General features: G+C 41.4%; 1 protein-coding gene across 1 annotated transcript; it reads right to left on the minus strand.

The window, feature by feature from the left end:
- Positions 1–15,078: 15,078 nt before the first annotated feature.
- RPL22L1 (ribosomal protein L22 like 1) lies at positions 15,079–18,350 on the minus strand. The gene is made up of 4 exons (XM_063441042.1): positions 18,300–18,350; positions 17,681–17,773; positions 16,563–16,684; positions 15,079–15,258 (listed from the first exon to the last, which is right to left on the minus strand). The coding sequence occupies exons 1-4, from the start codon at positions 18,306–18,308 to the stop codon at positions 15,114–15,116; spliced, it is 369 nt and encodes a 122-aa protein (XP_063297112.1). The 5' UTR covers positions 18,309–18,350; the 3' UTR covers positions 15,079–15,113.
- Between the last annotated feature and the right edge of the window lie 8,206 nt (positions 18,351–26,556).

Raw genomic sequence — 26,556 nt, forward strand, 5'->3', positions numbered from 1 at the left:
ACTGACAGACACAAACACACACACTGACAGACACACACACACTGACAGACATACACACTCATTTCCACCCAATACTCTGTTGTTTTTTCATTTTAATTTAAATCCACCCAGCCTTTCCATCTTTGGGAGAGCTGGGTGGATATTTTTCACCTGTGGTCCAGTGGGGCTCCTGGGCTAGCTGAGGCCGGGTTGTTGTGTAGACAGGCAGACATGTGGGCGGGCGGACGGGCGTGCGTAAAGGCAGGTGGCCAGTTTTGTCCCAGGCGGTCAGGCAAAGCAGTCAGTAAAGGTGGCCAGTCAGTAAAGGTGGCCAGTTGACCAGCTCTTGGACTCCCTTAAAACTAGGCTAACAAGGTATTTGCCTGGGCTTTTGGGGGCGGCATTTTTTGCCGCACCCTTGAAAGTGCCACCTAAGGCAAATGCCTAGTTAGCCTCGCGGAAGATACAGCGCTGCCTATGGGTGGAGGCTGGAGGAGATATTAGAGACCCTCTTTTTATTAAATTAATAGCCATAGGTGGCAACAGGTCTAAAAATTTCAACTTGCAACTAGCCATTGGCTAGTGACAATTTAGCTCCGGTGAGTAGAAATGACCCCTGCTGTGTATACAATACTTTGCAGTGCTCTTCTAGCGACTGGCAGCAATGGCATTTTACTCACTGTCTAATAGATATGCCTCAATTCAAGACATAGCCTGGTGGGGGCATAAGGAAGGTTCCAAACCTCCATTATAATATTGTAGTGGGTCATAGTGACCCATATCCATATACACTTACTTTTTCACTTTGGTTAATGTGGAGGCTGGGTAGTAGTAAGTGCTGGTCAACTGCCACCTGGTTAACTTTTGCGCCACTGAGGGTTTTTACCTATTTGCTAGTGTTGCCAGTGGACAAATAGTACTTCAAATATTGTTCACTTACAAAAAGCAAGTGAGCGATAATTTGTGAATGTGTGTCTTGCATTTGGTCTCTGTTCAGTGTAAAACATTTATAGGGTTCGGATACACAATGCACTGAATATAAACCAGCCACAGGAAACTTCTGTCCCAATGATAAACATTTGATCAGATTGACTGGATTCTGACCGGAATTGACTTCAGTAAATATGACAATTGCCATTCAGGTCGGAATTCAGCAAATTCATCACATTTTGTAAAATCTGATGCTTAGTGTATAGTTTCAATTTGTTGTTACAATTAGGATACATTTGTGAACTTAAAAACATTTAACTTATAATAAAGGTTATTTTGTGTTTTTTTGTGTGTGCTGTTTACCGACCAGAGGGATATAGTTACAAAACAGTATTTCATGGTGAAGCAACAATTTAAAAAGAGTAAAAAAAACATAGGCCAAATGTGAGAATTTTTTTAACTCAGTACTTTTGTTAATCACTACAATTCAATATTTACTAAACAAGCAGCAGCAACAACTAGTGTACCACAATGAGAGACAAAAAAATATATAAAATAGTAAAACACACAGGACATAGTGACACCTAGTGGCAAAGGCAAATATAGCATTTGTATTTATATTGAAAATAAAATAGAAATTTGCTTCCATAATAAGTATGGAAGCATTATTGGAAATTTAATTGTTTAATTATTCCTGTCCTGACAGCTGGGAGGAGGAGCTTACCCATATGTGATGCTGCCATGTATAATAAACAGGAAACCCCAATTGATAAAAAATATAAACGTATAGAATCAGGAAAGGTTTTTCACTAGTTCCCAAGTACATTCTAGATCAATATGTTGTTACCCAAATAAATTATAATCTTTTATTGACCTTGAAAGAAAAAATGGCTGAATTGAGATGCCAGGAGTTAAAAATGTAACTGAGATACTTCTGCTGGGGCCCAATCCACAGAGCATTAACAAGATAAGTAAATGAATATTATGTCAAGTATGTTATCCTGCCCTTTACAATATTTCAGAGATTCTAAAAGATGTAACAAAATGCACATCTAAAATAACACACCATAAAAAGTAACATATGTTTGGATTTCCATTAATTTTTGGGTTTCTGCATCATCAAAATGAAACTATTATGTATCTTTTTTATTATAATTTTTTTTATTTTGAAAATAATTTTGACATATTTTTTTTTTCTCATTTAAAAATCTCATCTTTTCAGCCACATATAAGGAAGGACTGGGGAGGGAAGGGTTATGCTGCTATTTTGTCCTTTTGTCAGGATATTTTATATTTACAATTTGTTTTTATTATTGGATCCCTGAAGAAGTCTTCTGTTAGACTAAACATGCTGGACCATTTTTTTTTTTTTTTTTATCTTTCTAACTTATAAAATAAAGCAGATTATTTTTAACCATTTCCTGAGTCCGGACTTCCATATTGTAGTGATACCATCAACCAGCTGAGAGGGAGTTCTGGATATACCCCCCACACATCGAAGGGGAGGCACCCTAAGACGATCTTATTATCCATATCTTGTGAGTTCTACTTATATTTGCGCAGTTTCAACGTTTATTTACAGTATTATACTATTGTGTTGTGTTTTTTTTTCTGTAGACTATCAGCTATACTCCTCTGCCATCCAGGGGCGTATTAGCCGCGAGGTAAACAAGGCATTTGCCTTGGGCGGCATTTTCCAGGGGGCGGCAAAAAAAGCCGCCCCCAAATACCCAAGGCAAATGTCTTGTTAGCCTTGCGGCTAACAGACATGCCGGCGGGCTGCTAGGCTGGTGGTCCAGTGGCTGCTGGGCGGGCGGCATTGGTGGGCGGCCGGCGAGGGAGCACTTCCTCTGGGCTGTCTGCTCAGCTCCCTCGCGCGCCGCAGAGTGAGGCTGGGAGCCGGAATATGACATCATATTCCGGCTCCCAGCCTCACTCTATGACGAGGGAGCTGAGCAGACAGCTCAGGGGAAGTGCTCCCTCGCCAGCCTGCCGCCCGCCAATGCCGCCCGCCCAGCAGCCACTGGACCACCAGGGAGGAAGAGAACCCCCCCCCACCCCCCCACCCCCCAGCATTTCCAAAGGTAAGGAGGCTAGGGGGGTTACATTTAAAAAAAATATGTGTTAAAAATGTGAGTGTGTGTGTATGTCTGTTAGTGTGTGTGTGTGTATGTCTGTTAGTGTGTGTGTGTGTGTGTGTCTGCTAGTGTGTATGTATGTCTGTTAGTGTGTGTGTGTGTGTGTATGTATGTATGTCTGTTAGTGTGTCTGTGTGTCTGTTAGTGTGTGTGTGTCTGTTAGTGTGTGTGTGTCTGTTAGTGTGTGTGTCTGTTAGTGTGTGTGTCTGTTAGTGTGCGTGTCTGTTAGTGTGTGTATGTATGTCTGTTAGTGTGTGTATGTATGTCTGTTAGTGTGTGTGTATCTGTTAGTGTGTGTATGTGTCTGTTAGTGTGTGTGTGTCTGCTAGTGTGTATGTATGTCTGTTAGTGTGTGTGTATGTATGTCTGTTAGTGTGTGTGTGTCTGCTAGTGTGTATGTATGTCTGTTAGTGTGTGTGTGTATGTATGTCTGTTAGTGTGCGTGTCTGTTAGTGTGTGTATGTATGTCTGTTAGTGTGTGTGTGTCTGTTAGTGTGTGTATGTGTCTGTTAGTGTGTGTGTGTCTGTTAGTGTGTGTGTCTGTTAGTGTGTGTGTGTGTGTCTGTTAGTGTGTGTCTGTTAGTGTATGTGTGTGTTAGTGTGTGTGTGTGTGTGTGTCTGTTAGTGTGTGTGTGTGTGTGTCTGTTAGTGTGTGTGTGTGTGTGTGTGTCTGTTAGTGTGTGTGTGTGTCTGTTAGTGTGTGTGTGTGTCTGTTAGTGTGTGTGTCAGTGCGTGTGTGTGTGTCTGTTAGTGTGTGTGTTTCTGTTAGCTAGTGTATGCATATCTGTCAGCAAATGTGTGTGTGTGTATTTAGAAGGCGGGGGAAGGGTTGGGTGGGGGTGGCGGGGGAAGGGTTGGGTGGGGGTGGCGCGGGCGGGAGGGGGGCGCCTGAGTTTTGTCCTGCCTAGGGCAGCACAAAACCAGGATACACCACTGCTGCCATCTATATATACCTTCAATATAAAAACTGATATCCCCACAAAAATTGATTTTATCCCTACCTGAACATTAAACCATAATCACTTATATTGATATGTTGTAAAAATTTATCCAGTTCACTTTGTGTTCCTGCCATATAACCAAAATGCTATCTATAAATCTTTTCCAAAGGACAGGGTTTGCAACTCAGTCATATAGCTAGTCTCTATGGTACTACCTGTCTTTTGTAAGTAGAACGTGTCCTCAAATAAAAGATAATTGAGTTAATATAATATAAATTATTCAACCCCTTCATGGCAAGCATTTAGTACTTAGTGGAGCACCCTTTCCTGTTATGACCTGCTGCAAACGATATACATAGCCAGACACCAGTATCTGGCAGCAGGGCCGGCGCTACCTGTTAGGCGGACTAGGCAGCCGCCTAGGGCACCCCTTGGGAAGGGGCGCCGCCAGGAGCGCCAGCCCCCCTCATGCTGCAGCCGCTCGAGCGCTGAGTGTGCACTTCCTTTTAGTCCGGCCGGGTACAGGAAACAAAAGCTCCCTTTACCCGCGGACCATACAGGGCTCGGCCACGCTACAACAGAGGGAGGGGGGAGGAAGAAATTGAAAGGGGGGGAGGAGAAAAAGAAATTGACAAGGAGGTGGGGGGAGAAAAAGAAATTGACAGGGAGGGGGGAGGAAAAAATTTAAAAGGGGGAGGAAGAAATTGAAAGGGGGAGAAAAAGAAATTGACAAGGGGGGGAAGAAATTGACAGGGGGAGAAAAAGAAATTGACGGGGGGAGAAAAAGAAATTGACGGGGGGGAGAAAAATAAATTGACAGGGGGGAGAAAAATAAATTGACAGGGGAGAGGGGGGAGAAAAAGAAATTGAAAGGGGGAGGAAGAAATTGAAAGGGGGGAGAAAAAGAAATTGACAAGGAGGGGGGGAAAGAAATTGACAGGGGGAGAAAAAGAAATTGACGGGGGGAGAAAAAGAAATTGACGGGGGGAGACAAAGAAATTGACGGGGGGGAGAAAAATATATTAACAGGGAGGGGGGAGAAAAATACATTGACAGGGGGGAGAAAAATAAATTGACAGGGGGGAGGAGGGAGAAAAATAAATTGACAGGGGGTTGACAAAGAAATTGATGGGGGGAGAAAAATAAATTGACAGGGGGGGAGAAAAATAAATTGACAGGGGGGGAGAAAATAAATTGACAGGGGGGAGAAAAATAAATTGACGGGGGGGAAGAAATTGACAGGGAGTGAAATTGACGGGGAGGGAGGGGGGATGAGAGTGGGTAGGGCAGAAGACAGTGACAAGGGAGGGAGAGGGGGGAGAAGAGAGTGACAAGGGAGGGGGGAGAGATTGACATCCATCACACACAATGCACCCCTTACACACAAAGACAATGCACCCCTTGCACACAGAAAAACACATAATGCATTACACACACACACAAGCAATGCAACCCTTACACACAATGCATCCCTTACACACAAAGAAACACACAATGCATTCCTTACACACACTCAATGCACCCCTTACCTGCAGGCCTTTTAATGTAAACACGGCGGAACTGCAGCACTGGCATTAGTTAACATGGCAGATCATATGGGTGGGGCATTGTGATGTCACATGGGGGGGCGGCAAACTTTACTTTTGCCTAGGGCGGCAAAAATCCTTGCACCGGCCCTGTCTGGCAGCATTCTTGATGAATCTTAGCCCATTGCTAATTAGAAACGGCCTACAGTTCAGTAATGTGCTTCGGTTTGCGTGCTGCACCTGTATTCTGCAAATCCCACCAGAGATTTTCTATGGGGTCAAGTCGGGTGGCAATTTAGCCTCAATTTGATATTTTAATATTTGTAATTGGTCAAGGGTGTTATCTGGGCTAGTATTGTTTCCAGTGCAGCAATATCCTCAATCTGTTTAACTAACTCTTTTAGCAGAATTTTAATAATTAGGACCATAAGGTCAGTCGAACATTAATTCAAAATATTAAACCAGGTGGCGCAGTGTTTGAGATTGTCTCTTCCTAAAATTGGTTGTACTCTCACAGTAAACCCCCTGGGAATCCTTTTATTCTGTAAATATTCGCCTAAAATTTCTATGTGTAGTTCCCAATTCTTTTTGCGTTTGAACTGTGTGGCAAACCTAGCCACTTCTAGAACACTGGATGTTATATGTCAAAAGGTTGTCTGTATTTTCTGCTGTGTTGTATATGTACTTGGATGTATAGTATACGCCATTGTAATTCGTATGCTAGCAGCCGTAAGCCACTAGCATTCATGTACTTCTTTTCACGAACAGCGACTATCCGGGCTGTTCGTGAAACAAATACGGTCCCCCCTGATAGAACACACATTAAGGGACGTGTGGCGCTCGTTAACCGATTGCAACAGTGTTGCAATCGGTAATTAAAGGCTCTCCTAGGTGGCCGTCGTTCAACTACCGACCACGCGGCGGTCGGACATCTTGGATCCTTTGTCTCTTCAGCGGTGTTTGGTCGTCAAGTGCCTGGAACTGAAAACGGCTACTCGACGACACGAACACCGCTGGACTTCCAGATTGGTCGGGAGTTCCGCCCGCATCACATTATGTTTCCCATCGGTGTTCGGTAGTTTTAAACCGGACTCGATGGTTAAGTCTTTTTTGTGCGCCGTTCGGTAGTTTTAGGTGGGATCTGAGCGGTATTCTCACGAAATATAACCCCAGACCCCAGCTATCTGCCGACCGTCCATTCGTGCAAATAAGGTGAATAAAGAGAGAGTTATGTATTTTACAGTAAAATGCCGGTTCTGCTGCACGGAGAGATAATCCACTTAACGGTGTATTCCAGTGGGAGTATCCCTCTCGTGCAGCAGTGCCTGATGGGAGAAATGTCCAGAATGTTAAGTCCCCCATGTAGTCCCCTACTGTATTACCCCTGCTAAGCCTGTCTGGAAACCCCTTGCATGGGGAATTGTATAAATATGGAAGCCTGTGAATAAAGACCTCAGTTGACTCCCAGAACTGTGTTTCGTCCGGTTACTGGGGGATTTGGGATATTGCCTTACTTTTCAGCGCTGACTGTGGATTTCCCCGTAATACCAGCGGAGATCGTGGATTTTAATATTGCACTCCGTTACAAACTGTCTCTCTAATTTGGACAGTATATTAAGTTTAGCTTTGGTGTTGAGAATGTCTCTCGCACAACTCAGGGATGAAGTGATTGTCACAATGTTTCTTTCAGAGTATGCAAATGTATCCATCAGCAGTTTGATACACAAATCTAAAACAAGACAATATGAGTTGACATTTTTTTTTTTTTTTTTAAAGCAATAAAAAGTATACAGATTTAGGGTGTATGTGTACAAATTGTCTAAAAATATATACTGGGTGGAGCAGACGGGGCCATGGGACAATAAATTAAATATCTGAAAAAAATCTATATATGATTAGCTCTGGCACTCTAACACAGAGGTGCATCAAATTCAAGAGAAGTCCCAAACCTCAAAGATTTCTCAAAACAAAATCTAATTAGAGGAGCCATGCACACTCAAATATTGGATTATAGTCAAAGGGTATTTTTGCTCTGGGTATGCTTCATTAGCCCAAGCAGCACAGAAGGGATAAGCTCCTGGGGACTCTCACTTAGCATTAAAACATTAAAACAGTTTAACCCTTAATAGAAGGACAACACCAGAGAACTCCAGATTCTATAGCCACTTCAATAAGATGAGGCAGTTATATTGTCTACACCGTACAGAATCCCTTTAATCTTCACCGATTGGTAAAGATTCCACTCCCAACTTTATCCTAAGTATATAAAAAAAAACAATAAGGAGAGTTTAAAATAAATAAATGTAAAAATATGAATTGACAGTGTCACCTCAAGCAAGTTTCCGTTTAAAGGTACCTTACCCACAAGCCAGTCAAATATCCCAAAGAAGGGTAAACTGTAGACAGGGCCAGAGAAAAACAAAATGGTAGTGCCCAGACATAGATACTGCACAAGAAAGAAAAAGGCAGTGTTTCTGTAATGGCAGTCTGTTTCCTGCATTGCAGCCTATATTAAGTTATTTGAGCATTTATTTGTAAAAAAAAAAACACAGTAACTTGGAGAGCATTGGTGCCAAAACCTCGCTCTGAGTCCAAAGACATAGCCTTTATGCAACACGAGTTTGTAGAACAAAAACAATATACTGGCATAAAATTGTACTGACATACATACAAAAAGCCAAACTTTTTTTGGCGTTATTTCCTATGCTGTCCACAAATGAGATACAATCTCAGTGAGGAGGTGTACATGCACCTGCTGTATCAACTGTAAAGGCCACCTTGAAAAAGAGACGCGTCAGGTAAGCGTTATCTTATACATGTGGACAATATAACCAACAGGACTTACATAAAGCTTTGTACCTGAATGAAGCAGACATTCCTGTAAATCAAGCATGTCAAACTCAGTCTAGCATGGGCCACATAAACAAAGCTTAAGTTTATGTGGGCCACAAAAAAAAAACTACTTACATTTTCATAGAAGCGTAGGTTTATTTTTATACCGCACCCCCCTCTACTAAATCCCAGTCCTCCCCCTATACTAAATCCCAGTCCTTCCACCCTATACTAAATCCCAACACACCCCTCTCAGACTCCACTTACCGCTGCTAGTATGTCCGGCCTCTGGTATTCCCAAAGCAGATACTCCCGCTACTTCTTGAAACCCTGTGGAGCTGGAGCACGTCAACTTCACGTCGGAATGTGACGTGGCGTGCCTCCGTGCACCTCCAGGTACTCCACTGTCCAGCCGCGGCCATCAAAACACTGACCGACACACACTCACTGACAGACACACAAACACTGACAGATACATACACACACACAGACAGACACAGACATACACACTCAGTGACAGACACACACACTGACAGACATACAAACTCACCGACAGATACACACAGACACACTCACTCACCGACAGACACACTCACTGACAGACACACACAGACATACACACTCACTGACAGACACACTCACAGACTGACAGACATACAACACACTGACAGACATACACACACTGACAGACACACACACACACACACACACTCACATCATTCCCAGGGGTCCAGTGGTATCTTCTATCTGGAGCTCAGTGTTCCTGCTCCTCACTGCTCCCTCGCGCGCATATTCCGGCGCCCACAACACTGAGCTCCCTCGCTGCCGACCGTGTCCTGCTTCCTCTCCTCCGGCTGGGTAAGTGATAGCAGAGTAGACACCTGCAATGTGGGGCGAGCAGGTGCCTACTCTGCTTTTACACTAAGCATGTATTCGCGGCCGTGAGTTTGATATGCTTGCTGTAAATCTTTGGTTAGATTCAGGTCTTTTTTAAAACATTCTGTTGTGCACTACAACTTTCAATAGTATAAGGACGAAAAAAGACTGTTATGTTGCTATTATCAAACCCACTGAACATATAGGTGCCTCAAGCCACAGTTAGTCTTGCCAAATGAGGGGAATTCTATACAAGTGCCCGTAGACTAGAGCTTGCCAACTGTATATAGTACCGATGCAATTCTGTAAGTTCTGAACATTGTCCAAAAATATGTTCTAAAAAATGTTTCTACCTACAGTGAACTGGTCAGCTATAAGTGCATGTTGACAAGGCCAGCTTCCCGTGCTTATACATAGTGATGAAAAAGGTTTACAAAAAATATCACTAATATAAGCTGAAATGCAGGGAACAGATTGCTGTTAAAGAAACACTGTCATTTTCTTCCTTGTGCAGGATCTAGTATGTGTGAACTACCGTTTTGTTTTCCTCTGTCCATAGCTGCAGTTTTCCCTTCAGTGGGTATTTGACTGGTTTGTGCGTTAATTACCTTTACTAGTAATACAGACACTAACTTGCCAAAGTATCTAAGTCACATTTTTAACTCCTAGAAAGCTCATCCCTTTTTCTTTTCAAGGTCGATAAAATTATATAATTTAGTTGGGTAATAAAATCTAGACTTAGTATGCACTTGGAAAAGAGTGAAAAATGTATTGTCAGTTTTAATGTAAATACAAATGCTATATTTGCCTTTTCCCCTAGGTGTCACTATGTCCTGTATGTTTGTGTTTTTTTTATTTTGTCTCTTATAGTGGTACACTAGTTGCAGACGTTTGTTCAGTAAATAATACATTGTAGTAAATAATGCACTGGGATGCTTTTGCGCATGCATGGCGCCAATCAGTATCTCCTTACAGAGATACATTGAATCAATGCATCTCTATGGTGAGCGTTCATGCAGAGTACTTTAGCGCCCTCTGCCTCACATATTCTGGTCATATATCCAGTTTGTCACCAAATCCTGCTTATTCCCACTTAAAACCATTGCCCGCATCCTACGCAACTAGTTACTAAGACGCATGTTCTTGTAATCTCTTACATTGATTACTGTACTTCTCTTCTAATTGGTATCTCCAGAAACAGTCTGTAATGAGTGCAGTGCAGGGCTGATTTTTCTCTCCCGTCACTCCTCTCTGACATCACCACTGTCAATACTTACATTGGCTTCCTGTACCCTATAGGATTCAAATCAAAATAATAAGTAACTTACAAAGCTCTCCTCTGCTACATTTCTGAACTAATTCTTAGGCATGCCCCTATTGACCGCTCGTACTGCTAACTCAGGCTTATAGGATTTCTCTCGGGTGGCTCTGTTCTTATGGAACAGCCTGCCTTCACCAGGCAGGATCTCCCGTGGATACTAAAAAAAACCTCTTCAGAATAGCCTATGGATCCCCAGGGTAACTGTTATTACGCTCTCAGCAGAGTGGGTCCACAGTCCACTCTCACTTTCAAACTCTGTCACCTGGTGGCTTTCCCCATCAACCCTTCCTATTATGTTTTTTTATTCTACCTCCTCTGGATTGCAAACTCATTTGATCAGTGTCCTCATTAACTGAATTGTGTTATAGTTTGTCTTGTTTATCTTGAAATCAAGATAATGCCCAGTTTAATAAGTTGGGCCTATAATAAACACCAATAACATTGTTCCACGGTAATTTAACACTCTAAGTGCACCTATTCATATTATAAATATTCATATTGTAGATTGGTAAATGACAGATAGGGCTTTCTTCTAGTAAATGTGCATGAAAAGCACAGTATTAATTATAAATAGGAAAATCATTCCGTACTCTTGCGTGTAATTTAGTAATTAGAGTACAAAAATAAACATTTGTGATTTGCCCTGCTTCTTAATATGCCTCATCGGCAGGATTTCAGTAACAGAACAAATATTTTAAGGTGGTGTACAGTTTTGTTTTTTTTAATATTCTTTATTTATGAGCACAGAAATAGACAAACACCACAAGCAGATCATCATACAAAACATTTAAGACAATCGAGAAAACGTGCACATTTTTTATGATATAGCAGCTAGTTCTAATTAGACATTCATGTCTAGTGTACAACTGAACTGTGGTATCAAAAAGTAATAGGAAAACAAATCTGCAAGCTAGGCTAATAATACTACACGTCTACTATAGTTAAGACACATATAGGAAAGGAATTATTTTAAGAAAATATATTTTATATAAAGAGAAATATATATAGGGCAAGCCATTGCAAATGGAATTTGATTACCTTTTTTACCCTAAATAAATTAATCAACATTCTTTTTAAGTACTTTAAAAACCAAAAAACCTTATATCCTCACTCAGTAGTAAGTCCACGTGGGGGAGTTTATATACACTGCTCAAAAAAATAAAGGGAACACAAAAATAACACATCCTAGATCTGAATGAATTAAATATTCTTCTGAAATACTTTGTTCTTTACATAGTTGAATGTGCTGACAACAAAATCACACAAAAATAAAAAAATGGAAATCAAATTTTTCAACCCATCGAGGTCTGGATTTGGAGTCACACTCAAAATTAAAGTAGAAAAACACAATACAGGCTGATCCAACTTTGATGTAATGTCCTTAAAACAAGTCAAAATGAGGCTCAGTAGTGTGTGTGTGGCCTCCACGTGCCTGTATGACCTCCCTACAACGCCTGTGCATGCTCCTGATGAGGTGGCGGATGGTCTCCTGAGGGATCTCCTCCCAGACCTGGACTAAAGCATCTGCCAACTCCTGGATAGTCTGTGATGCAAAGTGACGTTGGTGGATGGAGCGAGACATGATGTCCCAGATGTGCTCAATTGGATTCAGGTCTGGGGAACGGGCGGGCCAGTCCATAGCATCAATGCCTTCGTCTTGCAGGAACTGCTGACACACTCCAGCCACATGAGGTCTAGCATTGTCTTGCATTAGGAGGAACCCAGGGCCAACTGCACCAGCATATGGTCTCACAAGGGGTCTGAGGATCTCAACTCGGTACCTAATGGCAGTCTTGCGGGTGTCTTGCAATTGCCTATAATTTCCACCTGTTGTCTATCCCATTTGCACAACAGCACTCAGTGTTGCTTCCTAAGTGGACAGTTTGAACTCACAGAAGTGTGATTGACTTGGACTTACATTGTGTTGTTTAAGTGTTCCCTTTATTTTTTTGAGCAGTGTATATATTTTAGGTAATTTCTTTGTATTTTGTCTATCCCTATAGTCTATGGCTTTACCCACTATGTATATACATATATTTTATAATTTTGGTGTAAAATAAAGGATTTGAATAATGTATTGTTGTTAGCAGCCAGTAACCTCTTCTTTATTCCCCCCTCCTGATATTTCTTGCCCATTTATACACATTTTTATATTCAGAGACTGTTCCTCAGTAGATCAAATGGACTTCACAGAAATGAAACACATACATCACTAAACCTCAGCAATCAGCGATGGTGGAACGCACGCGATGACGTCAGACGCACAAAACACAGAGAAGATCAAAATCAGCCGGAGAGTGAAGCCACTTATAGGAACAAGATTTGGACTCATTGGGGTGTGTATATATTAGGGAGGGAAGTTAGCTTTTTATGCACTTTGTATCCAGCATTTTAGTTTACTCTGAGAAATTGTCCACGAGGAAGTCCCTAACAAAGATGAAATGCGTAGGACTTGGATTGACCTTGTGAATCCATTAAAACTACTTCTGTGCAAGTAAATAAATGCTTCATTGTGCACTTTATTTATATGGGTCTTATGTGGTTGCACTTTACTCTTTTTCATGAATGAGGCTGACGTAAGCCAAGTACAGAAATAAGACTTACACCATATATTTCTGAAGGCTCTATATTTGGCTTTAAAGTGTGAGTGACCCATTGGCACTTATTACATACCCACAATTATCCACACAGTGTTGCACTATGATGTATCATTTAAGTTTCCCCTAGCTGAATAACCCTATATTTTTCATTTGTACGGATAGTGAATCATAACCTTGTATTCGCCATTTAATGAATGCGCTGGATCTTTTATGTATTGGCTCCTGCAGCGCCCTTAAAATTAGATTTGTTTTTTCCCCAAGGAAAAAGTATATGTGAAACTTAACAGACCATATGTCACTTCTGTAAATACCCAATGTGTATTCAGAGTACATCAGGACCATCCACTCAGACCCATGATATTTTTGAGAAGCTAGAGGGTCAAATGACATACCAACGATTGAGTTCACATATTTACTAGGTTCCATGGACCAAAACGTGACAATGGTGCACCCCCAGTACAGCATATCTTTTGTAAAAGGAAAAATGCCAATATAGTACCTTGAAGGTTTTCACTTAATTGCCCATTTCTGCTGAAATTAACAGTATTTCTTAAATATTAAGGTTTGACTTTTGTATCCCACAACTGACAAGACCCTACTTTTGAGTCCTGCCCCATCTCCATAACTACTACTGCCTTCTGTAATTGATTAATTTGAATGGTGCAGGGAGATCCCAGGCTCCAGCTTCCCTTCTAAATTTTAGATTGTAAATTAGTTTGGGCATGGCCCTCTTCTCCTACAGTTACTGTATGTTCTGTGTTAGAATTAAAGTATTGTCTTTGTTAAAAGGACACTAGTCACCTGAACAACTTTAGCTTAATGAAGCAGTTTTGGTGTATAGCACATGCCCCTGCAGCCTCACTGCTCAATCATCTGCCATTTAGGAGTTAAATCCCTTTGCTTATGAACCCTAGTCACACCTCCCTGCATGTGACTTGCACAGCCTTCGTAAACCCTTCCTGTAAAGAGAGCCTTTTTAAGCTTTTATTGCAAGTTCTGTATAATTAAGATTCTTATCCCCCGCTATATTAATAGCTTGCTAGACCCTTCAAGAGCCTCCTGTATGTGATTAAAGTTCAATTTAGAGATTGATACAATTATTTAAGGTAAATTACATCTGTTTCTTCATGCAGGCTCTGTGAATCATAGCCAGGGGAGGTGTGGCTAGGGCTGCATAAACAGAAAAAGTGATTTTACTCCTAAATAACAGTGAAATTGCAGGGGAATGATCTATACACTAAAACTGCTTTATTTAGCTAAAGTAATTTAGGTGACTACAGTGTTCCTTTAACTATTCTACATGGCTGCAGAATGTTAGCACCATATAAATTGCAATTGTTTTGTGAATGGAGAGCAGCTGATAAAACTGAGGACTTCAGCAGCTGGGCAGAGGTGACAGGCGCTGGACTGAAGACTAGGGTTAAACCCTTCATTTAGGTCAGTTCCCTGGATCTTTCACTCCATCAACTTCATCCAAATTAAGCTATAATGTCCAGTGCTCTTTACAGTTACAGCACAGTTTGATAATGTACTTGCATCTCGCCGGTTGCCCATGTTGCATCTGGTCTTGCCTAGCAGGAGGAGCTGATCGCAATCAAGGGTCAATAAAGATTGATTGACAAGATTGCTCCCTCAGCCAAGGATTGTGGTCCTGTTTTGCTTTTCTGCTTGAAAATACTATATGTGGCAGCTAGGTAAGTTGAAAAACAATTTGGAGTTTAACAGCAGAAGGGTGACAAGGAAATTTACAAAGATGGTGCTTAAGGTGCGTGGAGAGTTCCTTTAACCCCTTAAGGACACATGACATGTGTGACAGGTCATGGTTCCCTTTTATTCCAGAAGGTTGGTCCTTAAGAGGTTAAAATCACAGGACCATCAACCCAGTGCATTATAACCATGGTCTAATTATAAAAAACAAAATGACTTTAAACAGAGTACTTTTAAAGTTTTATTTCAATAAGAAAGCCACTTTAATCTTCTGATTCTGACTCTTCATCCTCCTGGCTGATCTGGAAATAACGGAGCTCATATGTTTCTTTGTCAGATGCAACCACACGAAGCCAATCACGCAAGTTATTTTTCTTTAGGTATTTCTTTGTAAGATACTTCAGGTACCTATTAAGCAAATACAAAATGCTAGTTAATTTAGAATTTATAACAATTGCCAATACATTCCATATTACAGTACATAAGCACAAAAGGAAACAGGATGTGAGCTTAAAAAAAGACTTAGAAAACTGCATGTGAGTGGTTAGAGGGCAGATGGAAAAAAAAAAAAAAAAAAAAAGACTGGGGAAATCCGATATGTACGAGATTTTATGGGCAAATGCAGTTTAGATTAGGAAATAGCTTCAGAGGATTACAGACACTGAAAGATGAGGCCAGTATTAAAGCCAGAACAACTGTGGGAGGGAAGGTTTAGTTTTTACAAATATGGGGTATCCATTCCAGATGCAGCACAAATTGTAAGAAGAGTGAGTGTATACACCACCAATAACCTCCAAATAATGAGCCTAGTTCTGATACATTCCTATTTTATTTACAGTAATAAAAGTATATTTTGCACTTAACCAGTCAAAGCAGTTATCTGAGCGGAGCCTGCAGTCACTCTCTAGCCCCATCTGCCTCCTCCTTCACAGTGAATAAAGTGTTAAAAAAACCCTTAAATTACTTACCGGATTCCAGCACCAATGTTCCTCAGCACTGGTCCACAGCTCTGCGACGGGTGCTAAGGCTCATGCAGCACGCATTAGACCTCTCCATAGGAAAGCATTGAATCAATGATTTCCCACAGAGGTGGAAAAAACCTGACACTGATGTCCTCATGCAAAGCGTGAGGACGTCCAGTGTCATTTACCAGACCAAAGATCTGCTAGGATGCAGGAAGCGCCTCCAGTGGCTGTCTGGAGACAAGACTGAGAGCTACAATGCAGACATTGCAGTTTTTCTGGAACTGCAATGTTTAACATTGCAGCACTACATGCAATAAGGACACTGCACCTAGACCACTTCAATGAGCTGACTTGGTCTGGGTGCCTATATTGACAACATTCCTGTTATGGAACACATTTATTCTTAAATTAATAAACATTAAGAGATTCTTTCACATATGGCACCATAATGGTGTCTTTAAAATGCTTTTTTTTTTAAACTGACCCTAGGAATTCCTTAATACAGGTAAAATAGCAAAAAAAATGATCAAAGTAATTAGAAGTTTATGCCTAGGAAATTTATAGGTCATTCATAAACTACAGGCACGTTTTTCTAGCAAAAGGCACTTCAAAATGATATTGTTGGTTTAACTTTCAGGAGCACTGCACATTGAAGGACTGTATTGGGAACAAGTTTGCATTCTACAAAAGCCCACTACTGATATATTGCGTGTAGAACTACATGTGGAAATAAAACTGGCAGCTCACCTTTTAGAAAACTGTTTCTCAGAAACAACGGTGATCTTGTTCTTTAGACGTTCAATACGAACAATGTTGCCAAGGTTTCCAGTTTTTCCATTGACTTTCACCTTCTCCTTGAGAAATTGTTCCTATTTTGAGAAGAACAAACAAGTATGGACACTAGGGAAGAAAACCCTAGGTACGAACTAGGGAAGGTAACCCTAGTTAAAAGTCATATTAGGAGACAGAAAACAAATTCAAAAGTACATCTAAAATACTATAGAGCTCAGTTTGTACACCAGTAATAAAAAAATAAACAACTTTGGGCCCAATAAAAACGTTATTGAAATTTAAGTAAAGTATGGTGCCAGGGTGTCCCTGATACGTCCTTATCTGCAAGTTAATCCATTCACAAACGGTTTAATCTCTACAAGTAAGGAAGCATCAGAGACCTCCTGACAATGGTTTTAACGATATGATGCCCAGAGTGTCCCTTTAAGAATAGAAGAAAGTCTAAAGTGGTCTGTTAAAAGCCAGTGTTGCAATAAAATAATGTGCATTAACAGGGGAAGCCATCTAAGGCTCCTGGAGACCTCAAACCAGATAGATGAAAATTTTGGTTTAGGAGACAAAGGGAGAAGTAGGGCTCCTTTAAAAGCACCATAAAAAAACAGCAAAGGCTATAGTGGTTAGTTATTATGCCCACAGTTTACTTTCAACGTCTGACGGAAAACTGTTAAGTTCTTTATGAAGACCTTGTTTTATCTCCATTTCTGTTCTTTAGGTCTGAGTCCAGAAACCGATTTTAAAAACAAAACAAAAACTGGGACAGGTCTATTTGATGTAAGTAATGCAATGTCTCACACCAAGTAACATAGGATTTGACAAGGCGACAAAAGAGCTGTTGTAACAACACATACTTAAAATATGCAAAACACTCTGCCGTACTTTTTCTACAATAGCTTTAACATTTAAATGCTGTGACCAGGAATTCCCCCTTGAATCTAACCGGAATGACATGATAAAAATCATATATGTGCTAAGGCTATTGAACATACGAGGTTGTCAGTTTATAACAGCTGGCGTACCAGGAGTTACCAGTCAGTGAACAAAGCGTTTAATACGAACATGCCAAAGCAACTTACAAAGTTCACAGAATCGAAGATGCCATCTTCCACCGGGTGGGTTAAATCCAGGGTGAACCGGCACACCACCTTCTTGGAGCGTTTGTCTTTTAACTGAAATGAAGGGAAGCATTGTTAAACCTATAGTTTATTAGACTTTATAAAACTTCATATACAGCAGTGACCACAGAGCAATAACAAGGTCATTAATTAACATGATAGACAGTATAAAGAGAGTAATATCATAAACAGACAGTATAAAGAGAGTAACATGATAAACAGTATAGAGTAACATGATAAACGGACAGTATAGAGAGAGTAACATGATAAATGGTATACACAGAGTATCTGAATACACTGACCGGTTATATGACCATTAATACACCCTGTGATTCCTTATTCACATTATAATAATTCGTCTGGAGATGGGAGGAGGAGGGGGGTCTCTTTACTCCAGGTTTTTTCCATCTGATCCCACTTTCCCTTATTTCCCCATAAAATACAGAAACTACTGAATAAAATATATATATTTGATAATAAATGTTGTTAACGGAGTGTAATAATGACCATATAACACAGTGTGTGTGTCCCGGGTATGACAGGGAGCTGACACACAGCGGACACTCGGCTTCACACTCACTGGCGCCATGTTCTCCACGCCGGGGTTACAGAGAGGAAGGACTCTTGCCGGCTTGGCAGTATTTATAGTCTGAGTGACGTAGGCACGTTCTACGGCCGCGCTCTAAACAGAAGAGACACGTGAAGCACGTGCCGCGGCTCCCTTTCAAAAGAGGAAAAAAACAAACCAATCAGCAGGTCTGTCAACCCCGTTATCGCTGCTGCTCCAATACAGTTGAGCAGAAAGCTACACGGCCAAGGCAGGCTTACTGTGACAGAGGATAATGATATAGACATAACGAGAAGGGGTGATATGGATCTCTGGTGTTTAGAACTCGCGTGAACATGCTTAGGCGCTCAGCTTAGCGCGTCACTTCCGCTTTCCCGGCCGCATTGCTGCTGAGTCAGGTAGGGCGGTACCATTAGCTCCTGGGGCGGGGGTTTAAATAGTGCTCATGTCCCTCCCCCCCTTCCCCACTGCCCATGGGTTTTTCATACTTTATGATTAGAGTAATAGCTGCTGCAGGGGTTTTGCAGGTCTATCTCTCCCAGCAGAACGTTGTGTAGAATTGTGTGCTGCTGCTTTCACTGAGTAAGACCAGTGACAGAGCTGTTTTCCCAGTATTAGGGATTGGGTATTCTGTTTGTATTTGTTTTACCAAAAGGTCCTGTTTTCTAAGTTTAACCATACATTGGCTGTATTGCTTTTTTATTTATTATTAAAAACAAACAAACAGATAAGGCATTCTTTTATTACAATGTATGGATTCCCCAACATTAAATATGAATATATATATATTTTTAATATTTCACCCATTTCATACTAGTACTGCTAAAAAAATAAATAAAAAAATATCAGATATGACTTTATTATAGTTGGTGATTATTTCATATGACACATTCCATAGTATTTAGCAGCTACTGTTCAAAAAGTACATGCCGGGAATAACTTCACATGTTAAATGTTAACTAAAGTTGGTGTTTTAACTCCTTAACAACCAATACTTTTCTGAGAATCCAGACCTTTCCATGCTATCTTAATGCTTTCTATTTAAGTGCACCAATAGAAACTATATATGTTTGTTTATTTTTATTATTTTAAACATAGATCGGGCTGTTTTCTGATATCTATGTATTCTGAAAGATGATCAGTCACGTTCTGGGGTCTTCGCATATATTGCAAAGACTTTCAAAGGTGTTTTTCTCTGGTTAGGGTTCCGGTGAAGTCAAAGTCAAACATTTATTTCTAGGGGGGGAAAAAAATATTTAAATAAATTAAAGCATTTTAATAACTTGTCACAGACAGTCACGAAATAAAGTAGTTTCACTTATTAGTCCCGATTGTCGCATATGTCTAGGATTTCAACTAATTTTTGGAAGATCTAAAACAAATGGTGGATTGAAGAAAGTATGGTTTAAAAACTAAACCTTTGCCAAATATGGCTTGATTATTCCCAATCAATATACCATAGAAATTTGGTTTGTAGATTTGTAGCTTGTGCTTTATGGGATCTTCAGATTGGATGGGAATGGATCACTGGTATTAATGACACCTGACATCACTACATCTACAGTGTTGTACTGTAGGCTGTGCAGTAAGCAGAAGGCGGAGGCTGGGTCTGAACTGTTGTGGAGTCTGCAGCCACTTCTGGCAAGCCTCTCCCTACATTAGAGACACAGAGGTAAAGAAGAAGCTGTGTGTTGTTAACTCAGCAGCAAAATCTTTCTGGGCAGAAATAAGTAAGATAGCCTACTGGTGGGCCCCCCTTCTGCTGCTGAATCATTCATTATCATTCATTAATTGGTCGGTCAGTAGGAGAACCTCACAAGTCAGATAGGAATGCTAGAGAGCTCATTAATGTGTTGGTCCTACATACAGATAGTGCCAAGAGACTCATCCTGTCTGGTGGGACTTCAGTTTGCAATTGATAATATTTAAAAGTACAGATCGCAAATTGAAGTGCCAGGTAGGTCAAGACCTAACCCCATTCAGCAATCTACCTGGCACTTCAATTTGCGATCTGTACTTTTAAATATTATCAGTTGCCAACTGTCCAATTTTTTATGTGTACTTTTGTCAGTACAGGAGCTCAAAACACAGAACTATCACATAAAAAATTGGACAGTTGGCAACTATGTTTCTGGCATGCAGCACGGTAGGCAGTGCAAAGCGGTTGGTGGTAGATTGAGAAGATAAAAGTCAACCCTCTTGCTCTCGTGATTCAATACCTCCCATAGTTAAAAGATACAGAGAATTTAGAGAATTGGTAATTCAGAAGGAAAATATGCATTTAAAATCATACATACATGCACATAGAAGCACGGACACACAACTGCATTCATACTCGGACTCATGGTCCATAGAACTACATCCCTGCATTCACACACTTCAACATTATTTTCAAACACACGTCAACACATTGCACTGATATTCAATGTAAATACACACCTGCATTCACACACAATGACACTTCCCTGAACCACAAACAAAAACATTCCTGCATTTACACATACATTCACTCTCCATGCAAAAGCATCCCTGCATTCACACATGCAAAGAACACACTCCACTTATATACATTTCTGCAATCAAAATAATAGATACATGTCTTCATTCACTTACACTAGTATTACACACAAGAAGAACCATGTAATTATACACGCCTAACAATACATTTGAAACAAAACCGAGTGCTTAAAAATAAACACAAAAAAGTACATTTGCAATTTCATGCTACTCACAACTACACAAAACCAACAAGATATATATATATATATATATATATATATATATATATATTTTTTTTTTTTAAAAGGTTAAAGGATCTTAACATGTATAGCTTGGAGGAAAGACGAGACAGGGGGGATATGATAGAAACATTTAAATACATAAAGGGAATCAACACAGTAAAGGAGGAGACTATATTTAAAAGAAGAAAAACTACCACAACAAGAGGACATAGTCTTAAATAAGAGGGGCAAAGGTTTAAAAATTATATCAGGTAGTGTTACTTTATTGAGAGGGTAGTGGATGCAGGGAATAGCCTTCCAGCTGAAGTGGTAGAGGTTAACACAGTAAAGGAGTTTAAGCATGCGTGGGATAGGCATAAGGCTATCCTAACTATAAGATAAGGCTAGGGACTAATGAAAGTATTTAGAAAATTGGGCACACTAGATGGGCCGAATGGTTCTGATCTGCCGTCACATTCTATGATTATATATATATATATATATATATATATATATATATACACACACACACACATATACATACACATATACAGTATATATGAAAAATATATAAAAGAAGGGAAAAGCTCTGTAAATGTGTAAATCTGTGTGTATGCATATATATAACTTTTTTGGTTTCATGTTTATGTGGTGTTAGTGAGACATCTTTTTTGGTTAGCTCTTGTTTTATACTTAGTCATCCCTCTTTATCTTTATCTTTATTTACTCACAACAACACCCATTGCTTTCAAAAAAAGATATAATACACAAGTGCATACTAACATTCATACAGGCATTCTGAAACTACAAATACACCACTACCATCATACATTAGAACTATACAAATACATCCCTGTATACACACACATGCTGACCTCAGTAACAAATGCACACAAACAATACCACTGACACTATGAATACATAGAGAGGTGCACATAATGTACACAATCTACACAATAACATACAGAAATAAGCACCTATATTCAGTCTAACAATACACACTCTGACATGCAATCATATGCATGCCTTCACACTACACACACAAATATATATACACACAAGGGCATATTCCATTATCAGAGAATTGTGGAGAGGTAACAAGAGAATAGCAAGTAGACAATATCGACAGCTCAAATTTTTTTTACCAGCTTTGCTATTTTGGTCCATCATTTTTAATTATCGTGTCAATTCTCCACGATTCCAAATTTAGTGAATAAACAGGAGTGTGTTTTTAATGAATAGAAATTGGATGTCACGTGACCCAGAGCCTACATTTGTCCATACTGCTGTCAGTCTGTTCTATACCTTGCAAATGCAACAAGTAACACTACACACTGATTGCACCTCTTGTAGCCGCATGCTAAGTAGTTGTTCAATGTGAATGGGATAACCACAGTCCCGAGACAAATACTAAAATAAAACAAACACTAAAATGGTCCTTACAAATACAACCTGTCAGCCTGTGGTGGAATCTCGGTAAAAATAAATTTAGTAGGCCGAGATTACCACGTGGCATGTGTACGTGCATATGCTGACGTATCGATCAGTTGGTTGCACGAGGCAAGATACAATCAGTAGTGTACGGAGCATGTGCAAGAATACAGGATGTAGTATTCCCCCTCCTCCATTGTGCTGGACAAGCCATGCGGTCAAACAGGAAGTTAATTCTTATTTGTGTTGATTGGTTAAGAGAATGTGCGGGTGGAGCTTAATATGGGAGGAGTTATATGCCTATATAAGGAGCCTGCACTATTGTCCGGGGCTCAGAACTTGCTGTATTTTGGTGACGTTAGTCCCTCTGAGTCCCGATCGGTGATCCAATAAAGAATCTCTTCCTTCCTGAAGAAACCTGTGTCCATCTCTCTGTGCTTGGCTTCCGTCAGTTTCTCCGGTATCATTTGGTGCATTGGCCGGGAAGCTCATCGTTCAACGGTAGCTGAGAGGCAGAGGCGTGAGACGGTCTATCTTTGCCCACGTTCTCTACGGCTGCACCCCTGAACTTCTGCGTGGACCTCCCTTCGTCTCGGCGCCACTGGTCTGTTGTCCAGGAGATCATCGGCCTCTACGTGAGAAGTGCTGGGGTGTCCCCGTCGATGAGTGTGAACTCAGGTTCAGGAACGAGGAGGTAAGACAACTGCTGTTTTAGACGGCAGGACCCACTAGGGGTATACCGATTGTGCGGTAGGCCCAAAGGGGTTTTGAATCTGTGTATCTGCCCCCTCTGTCGGAGGGAAGGAGCGAAGGCGCACCGCTCGATCGAACGCTCTTTAGTCAGACCGTTTGATTTGGTTAGTCAGGCGGGGTCCTGGTGTAAATAGCCCTAGCCGGACACCGGTGTCTTGTCTAGACTAGCGTTCTAGGGTGTATATTACGTTCGCTAGGTCGGAGGGACCGGGAGACTAAGCGGCGCCTGTGTAAATTCGGTTCGCTAGTTCTCATCCTATCTGGGCTAAGTGGGAAGGCGTGTAAATTTGGAACCCACTAGACTTTTGATAGTGCGACTAAGAGGCGCCTGTGTAAATTCGGTTCTCTAGCTCGCTATATATGTGGTGATTGGGCAGTGTGGCTAACCAAAACGGGTGTATATAGTTTTAGGTAGTCCATCAAGGTACTGGCCAATAGTTTAGTTGGGAATTGTAAATGTGTTAACGATTGTTTAGTAAAGTGTATATCTTGTTAGATAGCGCGAGCTCAGCCGTCTAGCGAGAGTGTTAATAGTGTGTTGCTGTATTATAGTGCACGGTACCATAACCCTGTATATTTACTGACACTGTATATAAGTACTAATCATTGTCGTCCATTGCATGTTTAACACCATAACCACTAATAATTGTATTGTGACCTTAACTTGTGCTTTGACCTATGCTAACCGTACTGTAACCGCTATTTGTAAAAGACGATGTTACTGGGGTGTGTTATAGACGGGTAATTCATATATAGAGAATTATAGCGTGGGTGACTGTATAGTTACGCCAAAGGGCATAATATTGATTATATAGTGACTGGTGTAACAGCTGTGTGTGTACGGGAATTCCCTGAGTGTTTATTGTGTTATTGTGTACGTTTCACTTGGTAACCGTACCACGTGGTGCTGTTGCCAGAGGAAACGGGTGTGACTGTTGAATAAGTACGCGTGTATAGTATTCGTTGTCGACGACGTTCCATTGTTAAGTATGGGTGCGTCGCAGTCAACGATCCCGGATCCCTTAGGTTGTATGGTGAAGAATTTTAAAAAGGGATTCAAAACTTGTGATTTTGGGGTTAAAATGTCTCCTGTACGTTTGGTCACTTTGTGTACTAGGGAGTGGCCTACTTTGGTTGCGGCATGGCCGCCACGTGGCAGTTTGGATCCAACTCTGGTACAGCGCTTACACGTGGCTGTATCAGGTAGGCCTGAACTTTACGGCCAGTTTCCTTATGTTGATTGTTGGAGACAGGCCGTAAATGACTCGCCAAAATGGCTCCGGACATGCCACGAGGAGCAATGTCGCCTCATGGTAGCTAGGACTTGTTCGTCCACTAGGACTGGTGTTAGGCCCATTTTGGACACGCCCCCTGAGTCCGAGATCCCTTTGCCGCCCCCTTACTTTCCGTTAAGAAGAAGTGACGCAAACGCAGGAAGTCCTGCAGCCCTCCCCTCATTACCCCCATCCACTTCCGCTTCCTCCTCCAGTACAGGATCCACCCCCCCTCGCACTAAATCTCCCCTTCCGGAATCAGAACCAACCCCCATTAAAAACGAATATCCTGATTTGGCGCCACTTCAGACTTCCGGTCAAGCTTCATCTAGCTCGACCCGAAGTGTTCTATTTACAACCTTTTCCCAAAACCAAGCTCCCACATCCCCATACCCTATTTCTCCCCGACTGGAACCCATGACTGACGCCCCTCCACGTAGCCCCATACAGACCCGACAGTTGACCGGTGCCCAACAATTAAAGCACTATCAGATGCCTCTTCGTCTGAATCCCGGGTCAGCCTATATCGATGCCGCAGGTCAAATGGCACACGCTGACCCTGTCTTCGTATATGTCCCATTTACTACAACCGACCTTTTAAATTGGAAGACCCACAATTCCTCGTATACCGAGAAACCACAAGCTATGACTGATCTGTTCACCTCAATAGTACAGACACATAACCCGACATGGGCTGATTGCCAGCAGTTATTAATGACTTTATTTAACAATGAGGAAAGGACAAGGATTAATCAAGCAGCCATTAAAGCATTAGAGGATAAAGCCCGTACTTTAAACCAAGCTAATCCATCAGCATGGGCCGCAACACATTATCCCAACACCGATCCCGATTGGAACGTAAATGGTGCTGATATGGTTCAACTCAGAGCCTATAGAGACGCTATAATTGCTGGCATGAAAGCCGGAGGAAAGAAAGCTATTAACATGTCGAAGACAGTTGAGGTGATTCAGAAAAGCGATGAAGCGCCCAGTGTCTTTTATGACCGATTATTGGAGGCATACCGCTTGTATACCCCCTTTAATCCGGAAGACGCAGACAATTCCCGAATGGTGAACTCCGCCTTTGTCAGCCAAGCTTACGGAGATATTAAGCGCAAGCTACAAAAATTAGAAGGGTTTGCAGGTATGTCAATCACCCAACTAATGGAGGTAGCGAATAAGGTTTATATGAACAGGGATACAGAAAGTAAGAAAGAGGAAGAGCGCAAGATGCGTAGAAAGGCTGATATGCTAGCGGTAGCGATCGCAGGCGTAGATAAACGGGGCCCAGATAGAGGCAATAATAGATGGAGTAGGGAGCCTTTGAGTAGGGATCAGTGCGCGTATTGCAAGGAAGAAGGGCATTGGAGGAACGAATGTCCGCAAAGAGAGCAGTACGAGAGAGACCAACCCAGGGCAGGCTACGGAAACTTTAGAGGCAGAGCGAGAGGTAGAGGAGGCCCCGGAGGGAGTAATGGTTATAGAGGGAGTAATGGGAACAGAGGAAGTGTTAGGGAAGACAGGTATATTCCAGCAGCGCAAAGGTCCCGCGATAGAGAAGGTAGGGACTTCGTAGGATTGGCTGACACGGTCATGGAGGACTATTGATACCGACCGGGCTCCATCCCCCTTGGTCGAGCGGAGCCTATGGTCGATGTATCAATAGGGGGAAAAAGGAGTGCGTTCATGATCGACACTGGTGCTGAACATTCAGTGGTGACTAATCTAGTTGCTCCTCCATCTGGAAGGACTATTACTGTGATAGGAGCAACTGGAAGAAGTGCTGAAAAACCGGTTCTTAAAAGTCGACTCTGTACATTGGGAGGCCACGTAATAAAACATCAATTCCTTTATATGCCTGAATGTCCAGTCCAATTGCTGGGACGTGATATGCTATCAAAATTACAAGCGCAGATTACGTTCCTACCAAATGGAACAACATCTTTAAAGTTTAATGGACCTTCAGGTATCATGACATTATCTGTACCAAAGGAAGAAGAGTGGCGACTTTATACAGCGTTGACTAGCCAAAACCCTAGGAGTGATGAGACATTATTTAACATACCAGGAGTTTGGGCAGAGAACAACCCA

Source organism: Pelobates fuscus, chromosome 2 (genome assembly GCF_036172605.1).
Source record: "Pelobates fuscus isolate aPelFus1 chromosome 2, aPelFus1.pri, whole genome shotgun sequence".
In the NCBI taxonomy this organism is placed as follows: Eukaryota; Metazoa; Chordata; class Amphibia; order Anura; family Pelobatidae; genus Pelobates; species Pelobates fuscus.